This window comes from Haemaphysalis longicornis, unplaced genomic scaffold, assembly GCF_048455015.1.
Source record: "Haemaphysalis longicornis isolate Haplotype H1 unplaced genomic scaffold, Haemaphysalis longicornis Haplotype H1 scaffold_8, whole genome shotgun sequence".
NCBI lineage: Eukaryota > Metazoa > Arthropoda > Arachnida > Ixodida > Ixodidae > Haemaphysalis > Haemaphysalis longicornis.
In genome coordinates this window covers 6602689-6623064 of record NW_027526445.1, presented here as the reverse complement: position 1 = coordinate 6623064, position 20376 = coordinate 6602689, and the positions used below count along the sequence as shown (strand labels likewise).

The following is a 20376-nucleotide window of genomic DNA, read 5'->3' as shown; positions in this document are numbered from 1 at the left end:
TGATCTTAGCCCGTTTACAACCTTGCACATTACCTGTGAAGTTTGCGGTGGTGGCATATCCGCCGAGCAATCCGTCCCCATCGGAGAAGCTGCTGGGTGGCGCGAAGTTGCGAAGTTGAAACTCGCAGCGCCATGCAGTCTAAGAAAACGCACGTTTGTAAAAACGATGGTGTTGAACACAACCCGTTGCGTCGACACAGTTTGTGGATGCAACCAGCAAGAATTCCGCGCCTTAGCCCAATACACCTCCTAAAGCAGCTTGACAATCGACCCGGCTGGTTCACATGTGCAGCGCAAGGGAGAACAGCAGCTGCCCCGGTGAAATCCGACGGCTTGTCAGCGCAACAGACGCGGCCAATGCCTTGTGCACGCCTCGGGACGACGTGCTTCGCCGCCGTCTAGGAAACACGACCGATAAAACGACACACTTGCTACGGTGCCGTGCGCTCGCGCTGCAGCAGGAGCGGTTGATAGCGAAGGTCACATGGCTGCCAGTCAAGCAGCGTCTCTCGCTCTCGCTGGACTGCTGCCAAGGTTGAACGGCGAGACGGCGTTACAAAACGCCGCCCGCCTTCGCTCCGGATGCTTGTCAGGCATTTGCCAGGCATGAATTTATTACTGTTACGTGCGGGTGTTGCAATGCCCGAAGTCCTGTCGCAGCGGTTTAGACACTAGAACCTTGTAATGGAACGAACACTTGTTATTTAACCTCACACATGCCGTAGGAGCAATCGTTTTTAATTCGTGCATACACGTTGAAAACGCCGTTCGCGGCACACAGACACAAACAGCGTTTACAGTTTACACATCGCCGGTGGACACGTTGTTTAAAATGTGGCCCAGGATGTAGCCCCGTTCGAGAACACTGCCCGTCCGTTCCAGTAAACATCAGGGGCGCCGTGTTTCCGCGTATTGTTTTTCTGCGCCGTTTGCGTCGCAGTACTGTCGCGTGCGATTTGAAGGTAATCGCGCGAGCAGAGACCGACTAACGCCCCCACACGGCTTGTTTTACTCTTTCTGGTTCCTGGTTTACGCATTGTTTTCTTCCTCGGTCGCTGTTTATTCCAGCAGCCATGACTCCAGCAGCAAAATCAATAACTCCTTCCTGTTTTTTTTTTTTATCGCACACGCAGCAACGACGTCCCACTCGTGGCATTTTACAGCAGTTCTCGAAAAGGTGCGCAGAAACACATTCTCAGGAAATAGTGCACATTTATAATAATGGGTGCTATCGTTGCTCACGATAACCAAGAAAAAATGCACACGTGATTGCAACCCCACAAGATCACCACAAAGCAGAAAGGGTGGAGTGGGGAGTGATAACTGCTTGACGGAACAGCGTCCGAGAGAGAGGAGAATGCATAAACTAGGTCCCACTCGCTCCGAAAGAGGCTGCGCGGGGGTGTGATCGCCTTTATCGGTCGATGCTCGCGCGATTACCTTCAAATCGCACGCGACTGTACATTACAGGTGATCCCAAAGTTAAACAAAGCAGGGCTGAGCGGCCCAACGGCGCGGAACTGCATGTCAGCGCGATCTATGAGAGAGGCGCTGCAGATAGCAAGGCTTCGGGGCCACGGCCGGACTCGACTCGACTCGAGAGTGCGGTCGAGCCGGGGCATAAAGTTTTATATTCATATACGCTAGAGGGGACACTGGCTCTAGTGTCTATGCGAGCCGCCGAATGGCGGCTTCAATCCCCCAGGAGGCGGCCATGCCCAGGGGTGTCGGAACCGGGTGTGCAGGGGGAGCGACGGCCTCCCCCTAATGCACAAATGGGGGAGCACGGCTCCCCCTGTCAAAGGGCACCCGTAGACTTTCGCTGATGCTTCGTCAAACAAAAGCTCGCTGACTAAAGACCAACGATTCCGAAATTGGTGGCTTGCACAAATAAATAATTCTGCGGTTCAACCTGCCGTTTTGACACTATTGCGAACTCCGAGCGTGGGTGTCTGTCTTCTTCACTCGCTCTTAAATAGCTGCTTATGTTTCACTTTCATGTAAACACGACTCTTCATAATGTCTATTAACTGTTAGCACTGGGGTACCCTGTAGATTTACAGAGAATATTCAAGTTACTTTCAATGCTTTGGTTCTAACGCGGCGGGTTAAGACATTTTTTACTGCTCTGTACCATCTGTGATGTTGGATAAAACTTTGATGGTATTTCATTTGGTTTTACGTCGGTGATCAGGCTTACTTGTTTAGCCTATTCACCTGCAATATTGCGCATGCGTGAGTCCTCAAGGTTAAATTGATGATGATGGTGATGTTTAGGATGGTGATGATGATGGTGGTGGTGTATGGTACAATATTTTTGGCTCCGCCAGTCGAAAAATAGTTCCGACGCCACTGGCCACGCCTGGAGGATGCGAAATTTTCGAACTTGGCTTGACCCAGCAGTTATCTTGACTTGTCTCAAAATACCTTTTTTTTGGAATACAAAAGCTATAACTACTGCTAATTGGGGTATAAATTATTAATCGTTAAAACAAATGGTTTTCCCTTTTAATTTTATGTGGAGGTTTACAAGAATTCTTCTATTAAATGGGAAGACATTTGTAAAGTGTAGACACGGCTTAGCTTAGCGAGGCCCACGATTAGGCCGATTAGGCGGCCAAGCGTTGGGTTTTTTTTTTTTTTTTTTTTTTTTGCGTGCGAGTCGGCGATGGCGTGCGGCTGAAGCAGGGTAGCTGTACTGTATTCCACTAGTTTGCATGGTAACGGATGGTGACAGCGATTGCGCGTGCGCCGTATTCACGCCAATAATTACAGGCACCTGATAACCAGCGGAAAAGGAAAGCGGAAAAGGCAACCTCATCTGGCAGATGATGGTTGCATTGGCGGAATCGTTAGGTCCGTGCGACCTACGATCCCTTGTTTCGCCGCTCTCTAACGTGATAAGGTGCTGACCACAAAAAGGCCCACAATAAACTTGGTTGTGACACACCCACCGGACGAAGCTCCCGCGATAATATTTAGAGAAGAAAAATTAGACTGCTGTACACAGATAGTTAATGCTGGTAAAGGTTTTTTATTTGGCTTAGCCGCTGACGCGCTCATGCTGTTCTCGCAAGCATCGTCATGAACGGGACTAGGATGGAACAGCTCGCTCGTACCGTATACCTTGTACGGAATCCCGAGTTTGGGTCCGTCTTCAGATGTGCCGTACAACATGACTAGTTCTAGTATAGGGGCTACAGCGCTATGCTACTGCTTTCCGCATGGACTTTATTCCAGCCGAGCAGTTCTTGCTAACTGCAGCCACTGGAATCGGGGGCAAACAGCAATTATACCCCGGATCGAGCCATCGACGTTTTTGAAGCCAAAACCGAAACTGATGGCAAAAAATCCGAAGCCCAGTGCACATAACAACCGCGAAGTCTCAAGTTAAACAAAGTTATAAAATCATGAGTGCACGTCGCACTATCCGCCCTATGGTGGTTGAAAGATTGCAGCGCCAGAGTCTCCTCTACCGTGTATTAGTATGAAACTGTATGCTTCGGGGGACATCCTGCTGACCCATATCGTTGTACAAATGCTCTCCCTATCGCCGGCTCTAGCGAAATCGTGCTGCGGCCGTCCATTCTCCTCAGGGGCCCTTTGCGTGCTTATGCAAGCATTTTATTGCCCGCGTCTTTAGCAAAACTTAGTTTTCAGAAGCGCGATTTCTGTATCGTTCGGAATTCCGTCACTTTCACTCGGAGTGAGTTTCGTGACTTGTGATTCGCTCGCTGGCGAGTTCGCGGCCTCAATGGGTTTAAACGGCCGTTGATGAATTTGTCAAGTGTGGCCGCAATCACGTTTTTCAAGTGTGGCCAAAATAATGCTTGCCTCAAGGAAATTCACGAATGCAACACCAACAACAACAACAAAAAAAACTGCATGCAGGTATTGGCTACAATGCTCTCACCACCCGAATACCCAAATTGGCTCTCTACGGAACTGCAAAAGTCAGGTCGTTGAAATCAGCTACTTGACCCCAAATGGGCGTATTACACGGGAGGAACAAACAAAAATAAATTACCTTAGAAAGCGATGCCTTGCTCAAGGCCGTAAAACTTAAACGTGCCATGCTGACAAATTACAAGATTGTTTTAGTGGAAAGATTTCGTATTTTATAGTGCTCCTAGGGCACGCCCGGATGCAAACGATATTTTATTCACTGAGAAATTAAACAGTTTAAGTTCAAATTTTGATTTTCCCGCTAAAAGTCGTGTTTTCGTGGTCTGCAATAAGAACACAGGAACCCACCGCTCTGCAGCGGACTTCGAAGCCTCTTTTACCGTAAGCGAACCTACTTGGCGCACTATACCGAGGCAAGCCATTTTCGGCCTCTGGTTTGTTTTTCACCACATTCAAACATGGCTTGTTTTTGCTCAGGGAGAAAATAATCGTTGGTGAAATATAGTACTCGCTCAAGAAATATGGTCAAGTAAGACACCGTTGCTTGCATCAATCGGCCAGTGTCGCCTGAGACAACCCCAACGCCCCGCAGTCCTGTGCATATAAACAAAGTATAGTGTGCCCACTACACACAGCAGTACGCTTCGGTACATCTATGTTTACGTGTGCTTTCGTAACTTCCACTGGTCGTCCCACCATTCTTACTGCTTTAAAGGGGTCCTGAAATACCTTCCGCGGATGCATGGATGTACATGTAACCAAATAAGACAATGTATTAGCAATCTCCTCCCGCAAGAATTTTGTTAAAGCGATGAGTGTTAGCTGAGAAATCGTAAATCAAAAACCGCGCATTATCGTCGCGCCGCGTTTCCTCCTCCTTTCAACTTATTCTCCGCTATTGACGGCATGCCAGCCTTCCCTCCCGTGATGCTGCGCTCCTCGGCGGTGACGTACTTCCGCTATCGCGCTGCTCATACTTCCGTCTGCTACGGGCAAGCTTTGTTGACACCTTGAATCCCTCACTCCGCTCAAGGCTGGAAAAGCGAACGAAAAATCTGGCCGCATTTGTGCGGCGCCCTGGCCTTGCCCTTTCGCGGTGTGCGTTGCTGTAGGGCAGCACGTGATTTGTTATCGACGGGGAACTCGCAGCCGCTCGTGGAGGTTCGTGGGCTCGGTCCTTCATGCCCCTCATGCATCGCGCAATGTTTATCCAAAAAGCGCCGTATCAGATGTGGCCCCGCTGGTGCCGGGTCTTATTTTGCGGTGGTGGTAATTCCTGCCGGCGGCATGTGAAAAATACATTTTAAACCAATACAGAACCCGTGCACAAAACGCTTCAATCATGTGACCAGTTCAGCTTGCGGCGACGCGTGGTGGAGAGCGGCAACGTTGGCAAAACATGCTCCGGCGCGGCTCTGAGCTTTCTAGCGCTGGAGCGAGCGCCATTTCTTTGACAATCTCAAACATCGGTTGCCTTCGCAACAAGGCACAAACCGCCCCAGAAGTCAGTTACGGTTGCGTGATCCCGGTTCAGCTCGGGGCCCCACCTCGCGACATGTGGGCACTGCAGGCGTACCACTCACTCCCTTTGGGAAGTGTGAGATGCGTTTGGCATTACAGGAGGCGATGGTGTGTGTTTGTTGTGGACGCCTTTGTTTCGCGATGAAATGCGACGTTGTGCTTCTGCGGGTAGATAGTGCTTCCAATGGTCTGGATTATCTTTCTCGAGCGACGTACGACTCAACCTCGCATGGGGTATGTGCAGTGTGCGTGCCTAAAAGCCATCTCGGCTTGCGCGCCAGAGTTAAGTGACTTGCTGTTCGTCCCCGCAACCGCGCGCGAGGTGAGTGCCGAATTTACGACGGGCAGGAAGCAACCCATCGTCTGTCAATCGCGGTTCAGAATTGCAACGCATGTTGTGACGTTGTGTTCGTTCGAAAGGCATCTCTGGATTGTTTTGAAGTGGAATAAAACGTATCCATCAAACCCGGGCATTCGGCTCAGGGCGTTCTCTGCGATTGCACGAAAGAAGTGCCACGGGGCTTCAACGCTTTCTTTATGAAGCGTACTCAGGTAAGAGAATATCCATGTCGTGTTATGGCCCTGTTGCATTCAATACGAACGGTTAAGCGTTTGTTTAGACTTGTTTCGTTTGTCGTAAAATGTCCAAGCACTCCGGCACTCCGCTGGCAGATCAGCCGGCGAGCCGACGCTGAGCAGACGACTCATCTCTTTGCCGGAAGTGCGTGAAAAATCCGCCCAATAGCAGGATCTCTAGCTCATGATGAACATCTGGGAATCGATGATGTAGACATGTGAAGATGGCGGCGTCCAAGAACACGAAGGAAAGGGTGAGAAAAAAGCGACAAACTTTGCAACAAATGTGTGAGCTTTCCGCTGCGCGTAGAAGAGTAACTTGGCCCAGATGACCTTGACGACCCAATCTAACGATTGCGCTACTTCATTTTGTGTGCTCAAAACGCCTTTCAGGGCCCCTTTAAAAAGAATGTGCCCTAAATTTCAGCGCGAATAGCTCGTTCGCCAAGCTCATCATCTCTGCACAATATGCGTTTGCTTTTGCCGGCCTGCGCCAATCGCAGAGCTTGCTGGCATGACATATGTTCTGTTGCACGAAATGAGCTAGTGGGTCGCATGGCCATTCTATTTTTTTTTCTAATTATATATATTCTTTGAGCGAAGTTTGCGGGAAAAATGGTGTCAGCATGATTCTAACGAGGCAATATTTTGAATGAACAAAACTTCTGGGGTTGTTTCATGGCCCCTTTAAAAGGGCCATAAAGATAAAATACAAGTTTGGGTCATTGGAAAGGCTGTTTTATGCCGATAACAATGACACAAATTTTATTGCAAACATCGAAAAAATGCTGGGGATATCAGAAAAAACATGGGAAGCAGTGGCAACACCCAGACCACTTTCCAGCAACTTTTCTATGACGTCACATAAATTTGTTTTTGCCATTTGCGGCCGCCGAACTAACCCATCGCTAAGACACATGACTGTACGATTGTAGTGGCGCCTGTAATTCCGTTTGATTGCATTACTTGAGTTCTAACGCGCAGTTAACACGCTGAAAATTACGGTTTTAGTGTTTGCTCATAAGACGTCACTCCTGCCCATAACACGTCCCTGTAGCGGGAAAAATTAAAGTTAGTCAATATTTGTTCCCTTTTTTTCTGGTTAATTAAGAGGGATCTTTCATGGTTGGAATAGATCTGAGAGAGGTAATGAAGCCTAGTTCTTTCGAATTAAACAAAAGCTGTTTTTGTCTTTAGGGACCCTTTAAGCCCCATCCACACTGCACGCCAGTCAATTCCTTCAGGGAATTCCAGAACGGTCTGTGCGGCTGTTCCAGTAGACTCCCAATGGTACTAAACAGGGTATAATTAAGAACCTTCATTTGGGAGCTGCCTGAAATTCAGTATATAAGTCGTTTATATAAGTATATAAGGCGCAAAAAGATAATTCTACAACCACGGGAGCTGCATTTACATTGGGTCTTCTATAGGCTCACTCCTCCGTTTTCTTTTTTTGTTGTTGTAGTTGTTTCCTGCGCAGAGCCAAAAAAGCCACTCTCAACCTCCTCCCTCCGGCAAAGTGTTCTCCTGCAGCGCTTCATATTTGGTACTCGTTGTCGTACATTGACCCTGGAAAAACGTCTCCTCTATTCATGCATTTGTGTTTGTGTTTCCAAGCGAAGCCGAATTTGCAAAGATTGGTGTGAGCGCAGTCTTTGAAAGCTGGCTGTCCTACAATGCGTGTTGTAAGGTGAGGGATAGTCAAAAAATAAACAGGCAACGATAGCCGTGAAAGCAAGAAAAGGAGATCACTTACTACGACAACGCCATGTGTGACAAGCGTAAGAGCGATGACCGTATTCGGAAGCTCGAGTACCGCGAAGCAAAAGACGGAAGATATCTTGTCGCCGTTGGTACGATTCCTTCGACATCAGCCACGGCGTGACGGCGCGGTCTGATTCGGATTTTGTGGCTAACCAATAAGCCACAAATAGCTCCACTGGTCATCCTTCTTCACATAGTGAAACGGCACCGATTTTCTTCGACCTTATAGTAATCCGCATGGGCGACGTAATTCAAATTACCGATAAAGTCATCGGGTAATACACAGTTGTTGTGGTATAAAACGTAATGAACCCTCAGAAATAACAAATCAGAACACCTCGTTTTAAATATTACTAATTGCGCTTTCTTTCGTACGGCACGTTTCCAAAATATCGAAGTTCTCTCGGTTACGTTCGCTTACACTGGGATATAAAAGCAATTTGTGATGAAGTAATTAGTGTTCAATAGGCTCACTTACTCAGTGTCGCTGAGCGCCCCTATTTTGTATAGTAAAGGTAGTGACAATACCCCTCTGCAATTATTTTTCGTGCGTTCGTCTGAACCACGCGGGTTCAGGGTGAAATTTACCAAACCCTTTTAACTGGACATTGCGCAATGAACTCGCCGCCTAACGAATCACAAATTCCGCAAGTCACGCAGACGGAAAACGTTACATTCCTGATGACGCCGGAAGCCCAACTCGCTGAAGATAAATGGCCCTGTTCTTGACGCAGTTAATGAACCGTAGACTGTGAATTCGCGTGCTTCCGAAACGGAAAGGGTGCGTCGTGCTTCCGCTTGACAAAGCGGCTGCGTGCGTGCTTTCGTCATTTTACGCTACATGGCGTTTAGTAGCACCAGTTCGAAAGTATGCCGTATTTCTCTCTACTGAAAGCGCGTGATTGTTTCCTGGCAATGAATAACCAAACAAAATGCAGCGTACATGACAACGTAGGACCGTCTGGGCTATTCACAAGAATACGGCTTGTAGGACACGTCCTTTCTGGGATTGGCTGAGAAGACCTGGCGAATTATAAACAGTAGGCAAGAACGTTGACGCCAAACATTGGCAACGACAGCCTTAAGAAAAGTGAGTTTACGTTACGTAACGGCTTGCAAATGGTCACTACCGTCACCGTGACATAGGGTAAAAAGTTCCACCGAATTTGGAAGCCGTAAATTCCAGTGAATTTGCAGCAGGCGCAATTATGCACAGCTGCGGTCTAAAACTGTTTTTTGGCCAAAGAAGTAATATTTTTCACTGTTTCCCAGTAAGCGATAATCAAGAATTACAATAACGTCCCTTATGCAGTTTTTTGTTAGCAATGAAACAGCAATTATTTGTTTGCCGCGCAGCAGCTGAAAGGAGCAGTACAAGCCAGCCTCTCCATCTCAAAGCACCAAACGCGTGGCATTTGCCCCTCACTCATCCTAGTACGCTGGTGGGGAGCATGACCGAATTCAACAGAAAAAAATCACACCATCCCTCCGAAGGGAATAATGAGGTGGTGCAAAGCGCGCCGCAGCGGCTTCGCTTTCTCGCAGTGTGGGATCCACTGCTCGACGCTGGCGTTTCGAAGCGGCTTCACTTTCTCGAAGTTTGGCATCCGCTGCTCGACGTCGACGTTTCGAAGCGGCGTCGCGTTGCCGAACGCCATCTGGATCCGCTGCTCGGCGTCGACGTTTCCGTTCTGCATCTCGAGCTCTCCACTGCGCAGCCTTGTCTTCAGAGGTGGTCGCGGTCCTGGGAGTGAGCTGGCTGGCGCTGGTTGAAGGTGTGCCAGCCAGTTCACTGACAGAATTGTTGGCGTCCATTCAGTTCATCGGACAAGCAGCAGCCGAGGGAGCAGCCCGCGGAGAGGAGCAGATGAGGAGCAGCGCGCGCGCTATCGCACAGCTGGTGGGGAGAAGGGCAGGGGTGGAGCAGCGCGCGCGCTATCGCACAGCTGTTGGGAAGAGGGGGAAAGGTGCGGACGGACGCCCACGGACATAGCCATGACCAAGAGATGCTTTGCATCTAATATAACAAATACATCTGATTGTTTTATTTATTACTGCGCTGAGTTCCAGCTTGACGAATCAGTGAATCGGATGCGTCGGTACGCTCCGCCGTTATAAAGCGTAGCGTTTCGGTGACCTTACCGCGTCATACAACCGATCATCAAAGCCGTCTTTTTCTCTAATCATGCCATAAACTTGTAACATAGCAGCAGACGATAGCGTGGCGGCGGTGACGGCCGGGAAGGTGATAACGTAACAAAGCTTGTATTGAAGCAGGAACATGGACTAGGTTGTCAAAAGCGATTGAAAGAAGAAACAGATAGGGTAAGTATATTTTGTGATGTTGTTTAGCTCAACATCCGCCTTTCTCTCTCTTTTGGATCAGCTTTAATTGATCGGGTAGCGCTGTTGATGCCAATTTTAAGGTGACAAAATGTGTTTTTGTTGCCAGACTCACCTGCCCTGCGAATTTTTATAACCCATTCCAAGTGTTTTTATATCTTTCATTCGCAATATTTGGTAGCTTAGTTGTGTTGTTTATATACTAAGCTTCGTATTACACTGCATGTCGGCTAAGCTATACGTGCATCACATCACTTATTGCTACATTTTGCTTACGCAAATAACATGCCATGTTCACCGTGAATTTATGAAGTAGATAACAGGGCCCCAAGTTTAAGTCACGCAGAGCGGCAAATAAACCCTTACATAAACCATTCTAAGCGTCCCTGCTGAGCATAAACAGCTGTAGCCCCGCTTCGCTCGAGCCGGCGAAAGTGCGAGCGTCAGATAATCGTGGTAGGAAGGCTGGACGCGCTGGCGGACTGTCGCTTTTTCTGGCGCATCTGATCGACCGGGCAAGGCGGATCGCAGCAGCAAATGGGGCCCTGGACTAAGGGCACCACCCTCTGAGGGCTAGATAGCCTGCTTTATAATAAAGGTTTCTACTACTACTACTCGTACATTTTCGCCCCACATCTACATTCATATTTCTCCTGTTTGGCCATCACTAGCATGCTGCGCTTAATTTTTGGGTCACCTGTATAATGGGGTCCTTGCCCGGTTCTTTTTTATCCTCTCTCTGCTGTCAAAATGGCGAACCTAAAACGTATACTGAATGCTTTACTTCAATAGACCGTAGCGAGTTTTAGGTGACCGTTTTTCACGGTCCGCTCCACTCCGATAGCAAGCGGGGGCGCCATTGCGCATGCGAGGCGCGCATGGCCGCGAACGGCATTGGCTCTGGTCGCGCTGACCGTGCCGCCGATACCGCAGCGGACCGTCGAAAACGGTTAGCTAAAACTCTCCAGTGAAGAGTTGTAGTTTCACGTGCGTAGCGAGCTCACGTACGCAAACGTAAAACGTGTACGTAGTCCACACGCATCTAGATTGAAAATATTACAGTTACACGTAGGCAACACACGCCGCGCGTAGGGATCCTGGATGCCTAGTACCATCTACGAAGAGACACAAACACTGCTGTAGCAACTCAGGATCTCCGTAGCCCCCTGCTATGAGGGCGACAGACGCTACTTCGTCAGCCGTAACAGCTGAAAAGTCGCTGTTCTATCTGAAAACCAAAGCTGTTTATCGATTTAAACTTGAGGTTATGGTTACAGTGGGCAAATGGAAGGCAAAATCAACACCCTAGAACATGATATTGCACTGAGGGATTAGCGATGATGCTGTTTCTGCTGCGACGCGGGAATGCACCGCGCCGACATGTTGGTCAGACGGAACCAACCTGAACACCGCAACTTAACAATACGAATCTCACGAACGTCCGTGAGACCACCGTAGGCTCTTTGCGTTCTGGGCCTGCGCACCGATCACATGTGAAAGTTCTATGAGCCTAACACTAAAAGCGTCTAGTTTTGTCTCGGACAATACGTTTGTCTTTAAAACTTAAGCCCTTCGTCTGGCCCGTTCTTCCGCAAAGCACTGTGTTTGAGTGTAGGCCTGCGTCTGTGTGTGTGTGTGTGTGTGTGTGTGTGTGTGTGTGTGCGCGCGTGCGAGTGCGACAGAGAGTGTGCGCGCGTGCGTGCAAGCACACACACACGCGCGCAGACACGCACACACACACACAAGACACGCAGACACGCACACACACACACAAACGCACATATACAGACACATAAACAAACAAATAATTTGCAAACTTATCCTACGTAGCATTAGAGGTGACATTACTGCGCCGCCATTAACACGGTTCGGCAGCTGACAGCCAACTCAGATCTGCAATTCTTGCTGCATATATGCCTCCACAAACGGCACCCATAACGTTTGCGTCACGTATCTGCGATAGAGAATTGTAATAACAACGTGCTGTCCCAGCAGGCCCGAGATTGAACGAAATTCGGGAGGCACAAGCTGTGGCTACGCCCTCATAACACAATGGTAACATTTCGAGGCGGGGTTCAAAGGGGTTAAGAACGAGGTTGATTATATTGGCTGATTATGCGCAGACATCGTATTTGGTAATAATGGAATGCAGCGACTTAGACGTATAGACAACAAAAAATCAAAAAATAATCTGCAATAGCTATTCTGACGTTATTACCATCACGTGGTTTGGCTTAGAAAGTATAACAGTGTGAAAGAATAGGCAAGAAGCTTCATGAAAGAAATTTTCTATACGTTGACAAGCGATGAGTTGGAATAATTACGTTATCTGCGATTGTATGTTGCACTGACGGCACATTGGCTGACGGATAGCCCTTTGAGATGGAATGTCGCCAAACCGAATAAGAACCTCCGGCGAGTTTCATCAGCTTTTGCCGTGTTTATTAAAAACCTACTGAGTACCGCTTTTCCAAGTCATCCTTGAGGCAACGATCTCGAAATACAGTCGCCGACCATGTTTTCGGACGCCGAAAATTCGGACCCGCTTGTTTATTCGGACACCCTTGCTGCACGGTCACTTGTCACATTGAAGCACATTTGTGACGATGAAACGTAGGTCACTGACCAAGTCAAAGAAGCGGTTTGACGTTTCGGTACCTCTACGGGTACCTTGATCACAATGAACATGTGCGTGGAAAACGAAGCTATATATTGGGCATGAGGCGTCGCAATGAGGTGGCATAGATACGGTGCAGATTGCCGTCTGTTCTGTTGATAGTGTCGGCCGTCGTCTGAATGATGAGGGATTCGAGCAGCAATCGGGAAGACAGATTGCGCTCGGTTGTCAGAACTTTCGCCTCGTCCCAGTCGACCACGTGTCCCGTTTTCTCACAGTGCGCCGCCAGTGCGCTTGTTCTTGCATGGGCCTTGTTTACGCCGTTCCGGTGCTGCGTTAATCTTCTGTGAAGATTGCCCGTTTCGCCAATGTACACTGATTTGCAATCGGCGCACGGAATCTTGTAAACAACACCTGGGAACTTGGAGTGTGAGAGGGGGTCTTTTACGTTGACGAGGTCTGAACGCAGTTTGCTAGTTGGCACGTGCGCGATGTGCACACCGCGTTTCTTGAAAATGCGTGCGAGAGCTTCACTGATATGTGGGACGTAGGGAACCGCAGCACGCTTTGGCGCGCTTCTTGTGGACGCTTCTGCTTGCTCACCTTGATGCATAGTTGTGTTCGTCGCCCTCTTTGCCTCTTTTCGGATAAAGTGCTTTGGGTAGCCATTCCGTTGCAGGTCTCTTTCGATCTTCGTCAGTTCTTCTTTCAGGCTTTCCGGTTCAGAGCACGTCCGTTTTGCTCTGTTCACAAGTGACGTCACCACTGAACGTTTATGAGACATGGGGTGCACCGAATGGAAGCTCAGGTACCTTCCGGAGTGCGTAGGTTTCCTGTATACGCTGAATGATAGTCCACTCGGGGAGCGTTTTACGAGCGTGTCCAGAAAAGGAATAGAGCCATTGGATTCCTCTTCCACAGTAAAGTTGATTGAAGCCTCTGTATCATTCAGATGCTGTAGGAAGCGTCGAACATGCTGCTTGTCCATGACGCAGAAGCAATCGTCGACGTACCGTACGAAGAGCTTCGGCTGTGGTTGAAATGATTCCAATGCTCTTTCCTCAATCGCTTCCATGGTAAAATTTGCGGTTGTGACCGAGATCGATGCCCCCATGGCCGTCCCAAACGTCTGCTTGTAGATGTCGCCGTTATACGTAAAATACGTATTGCTTAGGCAAAAATGGAGGAGCTTGCAAAGCTCGGCGGCATCAAACGGAGTGCGGTCCGGAAGCCTTTCGTCAAATTCCAAACGTTTTCTGCAGGTTTCGACTGCCAGTTCGACAGGAATGCTTGTGAACAGTGAACACACATCGAAAGAAACCACGACGTCGTCATCTTCCACAACTATACCCTTCAACTTGCCAATAAAGTCTTCCGAGTTTCGTAAATGCGTACCTGTATTCCATTCCCCACCAGCGGTGCAAGGACCTTGTGCAGGTAGCGGGACAACCGGAGGAGCGGCGAACGTGTAAAATCCACAAGTGGACGTAACGGGGTTCCATCCTTGTGAATCTTGGGAAGTCCATAAATTGCAGGCGCAGACCCGTTCGTGCAGAGAAGGTGATAGTATATGCTTTTCGTTGACGGGGGTAAGCCACTGAATATCTCGGAGAGCAATTTCTGCAAATCCTTTTGAATTCTCAGGTGGGATCTTTTGTAGCTTTGGAGTACGTCGTACGGTCCTCGAGTTGTGCCGACAACTTGTTCTCGTACGCAGAGTGGTCAAGGACGACTGTAACGTTTCCTTTGTCGGCAGGGAGCACAGCAATATCTGCGTTCGACCGCAGAGGCTGAATGGCCTTCTGTTCCGCTCTAGTGATGGCCTGTGCATCTCTTGATCCGCGCAACCTGGAGAGAACACCGATGGCGCTTGTGCGTACTTCATCTTGTACGTCTTGCTCCAGTAGTTGAAACGTCAAACCGCTTCTTTGACTTGGTCAGTGACCTACGTTTTATCGTCACAACCATGCTCTTACCTGACCAGACGGTATTCCGTCAAACTCTGGACTATTGAAGCACATTTATATCCATGACCGTTAGTTCGGCCGTCGCAAAGTGCGCGGTTCGATTTTCTGGAGTCTATCTTTGGTGCTGTTGAAAGTTTTGCCGCAGAATACCACCAGTGGAGCAAGGTGTCATCAAGAACTTCAAAACGCACTGCCGATCGCACCTTCTGAATCGTGGGCTTTTGTGTGCGGGAAGTGACATAAGCTACGTTGTGAATGTACTGCTGGCTATCGGCATCTTGCCAGATGCTTCAGGGCAATGACACGGGACATGATCCGCAACTGCTTTGGGCATACGGGATTTGTCGTTGGCAGTGAGAACAAGGATAGTGACACAATCCAGAACCACACAGCTGAGATGCCCTGTGCCGCAGCATCCGACACCTCCGTGCTAGCGGTGTGGATGTTGGAGCGGCTACGTTTGAAGATTTCACCAACATCGATAGTGCCAACCTGCCGCGTGCCGAGTTGGATGATGGCAGAACCGTACGCTGGGTCCTCGAACCGGCGGAGGTTAACAGCGACAGCGATGATGACATTCCACCAACGCCAGAGATCTGAAATACTGATCTGAAATGCAACGACGGACAGACGCTGGCGGAAATGCAAGCGGACTCATTCGCGCGTAGGCCTCCGTACATACGCGCACACGTACGTTTTTTTTTTTCAGCCGTCGGGCTAATGGAGGTTTTTTTTTCAGTGAAACCTTTTTTTTCGGACTTCGGATTATTGGGGCTAATGGGCGGTTCCCGTCTAGTCCGAAAAACGGTCGACGACTGCGTTACCTCATCATCTCAGTTTGCCCAAAAACAAAATATCATGTTTCAGGCGTGAAAAAAATTTAGGTTAATAAACAATGTCTCGTTGGCGAGGACGCCGGTGATGTCGCAGTAGTGCTTGCGGCTGTCTGTTTATTTTCCTGGTGTTTCACCGCTTATAACACGCGTCATGGCTTTGTCACATAGCGCACTATAAGTGACATGCACGAAAAGGCGCTTTGTTTAGTAACATTAACTCCTGGCAACTGGTTCTCGACAGTTCCCACATTAAACGAGCGGATAATAGATCTGTTAATGCTGTTGAAGAGTTGGGAAGTAATTCCTATGAGAACAGTGCTCGCAACAAATGGTGTTACCGTTGCATAGCAATTGTTAACAAAACCAGCAATCTCAATGGGGTAAATGCCAGCCTCTTTATTGTCTGTCTTATCATTTAAGCTTCTTCCTTATCATCAGTTGTAAGCGACCAAAGTTGGGAATACACTGCACCAAAGCTGGCAGAAACATACGTCGACCGTATTTCAAAATTGCCATAGACAGCGACTGGCTTGCTATCACTCCTGGCGACTGCTACTTTTACGGCGCATAACTGTTATCAGATCTCTAGCTGGAACTGCCTCTTTCACTTCTGCAATGCATTGGCTGTTTTGGAGGCTGAAAATAGCACACCGAAAAATCTCTTTACTTGGTTACAGTGCTTTTACAGCGTAGCTGTATAAGCCGAGTAGTATTCGGTCGTCGCACCAGGAAAGCCCGAAGTGTGAGGGAATGTGGCGAGAAGGCCACGAGCCCACTAGTCCGCACCTTAAGAAAAAAATCGCGCCAATCCACCCCGTGAATGTGGTTGGAAAGCAAAGCTGTAAACGGCACCCATAACGATTACCCATACGACGTCCCTTGAATTCACTCACATCGCTCTACAAATAGTAAAACCAGAGAGAAGTGAAATGCACTTAACCACACCATTTATTACTTCAAAGAGATATTCTTGGTAAGGTTAAATCAATGCATGATGCATGAACGGTGTTTGGTTGTGTTGTATTGGTGTAGCACAAGAGTGGAAACTCTTTTTATAAAATTAAGGTAAGCTCCAACCCGGTGTTAGACGATCTGAGTTCTCCGTCTCTGCGCCGCGGACGGAGGCGACGAGATTTGCGGCAGAGAAGGAGGAGGACGAGGAAGAAATACTTCTGTTCAGATTTCTGAAGGGCCAAGAATGCAGCCCTGGGGAGTGATTCCTTCTTCTGTGGGGCCCATATGCAGTCCGCGCGGCCTGTGTTCTGTCCACCCACTGAAGCTGGGTAGGTAGAGAGGGCCTGGACAGCAGCATCTCCCATTGCTCTTGTTGGGTAGTTGACGGAAAGAGAGGAGGGTGCTCAGGGCTAAAGTCGCACACCCCGATTACGGGGCGGAATGTTCCGACTTCTAAGAAAAATTTACATTCAGCGTCGTAGCGATTCGGATACATTAAGTGAAGACGTGTAGGCTGTGGGAAGGAGCCCGGATTGTATGAGCCGTAGGGTAGTTTGTTGTTCTCTGGAAAGGTCAGGGTAAGTCGAAGGTACGGTCTGTCTCAGAAGGCGATAATGCTGGGTTATCTCCCTTAACGGTACGTGCGGGTGACTGTCCTCGTGCAGCTCCATAGCACGGGAGGTAAAAGCGCAGGCTTGTTGGGTGGGCGTATTTGTTTCCCTTCATTGAAGCGTGAGGGGGTGTCCAGACGAGCTGAATGGAACCGTTTGGGGAGTGGTTTTTTAGCACGTGCGTGCAGGTCAGGACACCCAACCTGACTGGTAATTCCAGTAGGCTTGCTGGGAATCGGTGACTACCCTCCGAACCCCTGGTTGAGTGAGAGCCAAGGTGATGGTGGCTGCCTCTTCTGCTGCCATCATTTCTTGGATCCTAAGCGAGGTACACGCAAAGAGGTTGGTTCTGGAGGTAGCCACGATGATGGCGTATTGCTGCCATGGATGTTTTGGGGCGTCTGTGTAGATAACTGCATGATCCCCAGTGAGGGTGGTGTTTAGCGCTTGAGCCTTTGCTTTTCGGTGACCCTCGTCATGTGAGGGGTTCATATTTCTAAGCAAAGGGGGCATCTTCAGTTTTAGTCGCCAAGAGTCTGGGAGTGCGTCAAGTGTAGGGACATTCTAGGCTGCCCAGCCAATCTGGTGAAGCATGCGGTTACCCACCGCAGTTCTGAGTCGGACTTTCTGGTTAGAAAGATGGCCTTCTATCAGCTCTTCCACCGTGTTGTGGGGCCCCGTGCTAAGCAGCCTCTGTGTGGACGCACTCATGAGAAGACCAATGACCTGCTCGACCACCTTTCTAATCATTATATAAAGCATCTCTATGTCTTCTTTGTCGAGAAGAAGACAGGGGTTTGACGTAAGTGACTCTCGAGAGGACAGAAGCTTCAATTAATCGAAAGATACCGGATTCGTTTAGGCCTCGCTTCTTGGTGGCAACTCGCCTGATCATGTGTATGATTTGATTAATGCTGTTTTTGAGGCGCTGCAAGTAGTTGTCACTCTTGGTGTTAGCCTCGAGATGTAGGCCCAGGATCTTGATGCTGGGGCTTGGAGTGATGGCTTCTCCATGAAGGAGTATTTGAATGTATTCCTTGGTTTGGCGTGAGGGCGGACGACAAGGAGCTGTGATTTGTTACGTGAACACTGGAGGCCACAGGCTTTAGCGCATTGGCGTACTAGAAGGGAGATGCCATGCATTGGTGTGAGCTTCCTTTAATTTTTGTAACTCTTAGCACATGAGCAAGGTGCGCTCAGGGCCGCTAGACGGGCGTGAGTGGTCGCGTGACGCTTTCACGTGGCCTTCAGCGAGAACGCAGGTGGTAAACCCGAAGATGTGCTTGGTGAGTACACCACCTGTCTTCCCCGTCATCGCTTGGGCTCGTAGCTAAATCGGTAAGACAACGGGGTCTCGCTTTGTTAGTCTACTAGTTCCAGGTTCGATTCCCGGTGGTGCCGGTAAACTCTTTTATTTGTTCGCTGGAGTTTTCTGGTGACACCAACGGTCGCGAAAGAACCCTTGGGGGGTAGAGGTAAAAAGCTTTGCTTTAAAAGTTGCGATTATGGAGCCTCTGGGAACCAAACCCGGGACTTTACGCCGTCAAACTGGCGACCTAACCTTTGGGGTGCACCCTAAAGGGCCTTAGGGCACGGTGTTACCAGCGGCGGGGTGGAATAACATGTACAGCCATTTGGAAAGGGAAAAACGTGTTCACGTTGTCAGAACAGAACCTGGCTACCTCCCGTTATGAAACCGGCGTCTATCTCATTAAGCTATCACCGCAGTCCGGGCCCGCAGCATCTGCTTAGGGTTCGTTGCGTGGGCGTTGTCTTTGGGCTTGGCCGCGGGTTCTAGCGTGTGCTTACGCCGTCCGCCTTGGGAGAGATCCTGGCTTGCAAGTCATGGAGAGCTTTCAGCGGCAGGTTCGGAAACAAGTGTGAGGCGCAAGAGCCTGGTCTCCGACAAAGGGAGACGGGCCACGTGCTCTGCTGTTTTTCCAACCTTGAACCACTCGTGCGAGCTTCGCCAAATTTTTTTTCTTCTTTTTTATCTTTCTTTTCTCTGGTTTTTCTGTTTTCCTTTTCCAGGCTCCCGGAGCACAACCTGTGTGAGTGCGCAGTTTCGCATGCTCTTGAAGTTGCCATAAACCAGGACACCCAAGGGCTTACTAGAAAATAATGATATTATTAATTATAATGTGCACTCAAGCTCTTTTACATGGTAATATCCAGCCCGCATAAGGCAGAGAGGCTTGTGCGTGGGGCTGGGTAGTATCGGCCAAATACATAGGCACGAAAGAGAAACGACATTGGGAATAAAGTTATAAAAAATAAAAAAAGCAAGCAATAAATAACATTAAAGAAAGAAAAAATAAGGAATAAGAAAACACACCGTGTTGCATGAAGTCAAAACATTTTAAAAGCACGAAGAATAAAATGTTGGTTTGTGTTGGTTCAAAAATTGCGATTCAAATAAGAGGAGCACAATCACATGTACACACAGTATATAACCCTTGTCTTATTCAATAGCAGCTTCACGGATCGATGCCTTGAAATATTGTTTGACTTGGGAGGCACAGTTATCGTTCGTGGGGGGAGGAGGGAGGCGTCTATTTTATTAAAGTAAAAGGGAACGCGCAACCGTGTTTTCTTCCCGTACCCGGTCAGTACTCGAGCAGCACAAAACGTTCAGTTTGATGCGGGAACCGTGTTTCTTTTTTGTAAACTTTGAAAGGGCTGTATAACAACTTTTTTAACAGGACATGAAACATTGTTGTTTTTTTCCCGTGAACAATATCAGATTCCTTCATCACAATTTCTGTTCGGCCTTCATGATGTGTAGAGCCGTATATAATGTTGAGCGCCATTTCTTGCACAACGCTATTTAGAGTCTTCAGTTTATAGAAAGATACTAGGCCATAAATAGTTATACCATATCAAATGATAGATTCTCCTAAGCATTTGAACCCACTGTTTTTACAGCTTGACAACAAACCGAGCGAAGCGCTTGCAAATGAACGTATACCACTTGCAAGCGCTTTGCAAGTTGTTCTACATGTAAACTACCAGATAAAGTTCAATCTAACTGCAACCTAAATACTTAATCTCATGTACAAGGTTGACTGGACGGCAAGAGTAATTATAACAGCGCTAGTATGTAGAAATATAGATGTGCTCGCGACAAAGGTCTATTAAAGGGTCACGGAAGTGGCTTATAAACATTGCGGGATTACTAGCGCAAATCGTAGTCCGGAATCCAATGACCATGTTTCGACCACTCTGAGTGCGTTTCCGCGAATTTATTTACAAGAATAATCAATCAAAAAATGCTGTCCCCC

The 20376-nt window shown here is 48.5% G+C and overlaps 1 protein-coding gene across 3 annotated transcripts in view; it reads right to left on the bottom strand.

The window, feature by feature from the left end:
- The window catches only part of LOC144149912 (medium-chain acyl-CoA ligase ACSF2, mitochondrial-like), a 197421-nt gene that overhangs the window by 106318 nt on the left and 70727 nt on the right, over nucleotides 1–20376 (bottom strand). The window contains exon 1 of one of the 3 annotated variants that reach the window (XM_077681644.1): nucleotides 34–509. The exons of the other annotated variants lie outside the window; for them this stretch is intronic. Coding sequence (XP_077537770.1) covers nucleotides 34–134 — 101 coding nt within the window. The 5' untranslated portion in view covers nucleotides 135–509. Of the gene's footprint in view, nucleotides 1–33; nucleotides 510–20376 lie in introns of those variants that run through there. 3 annotated transcript variants of the gene reach the window in all.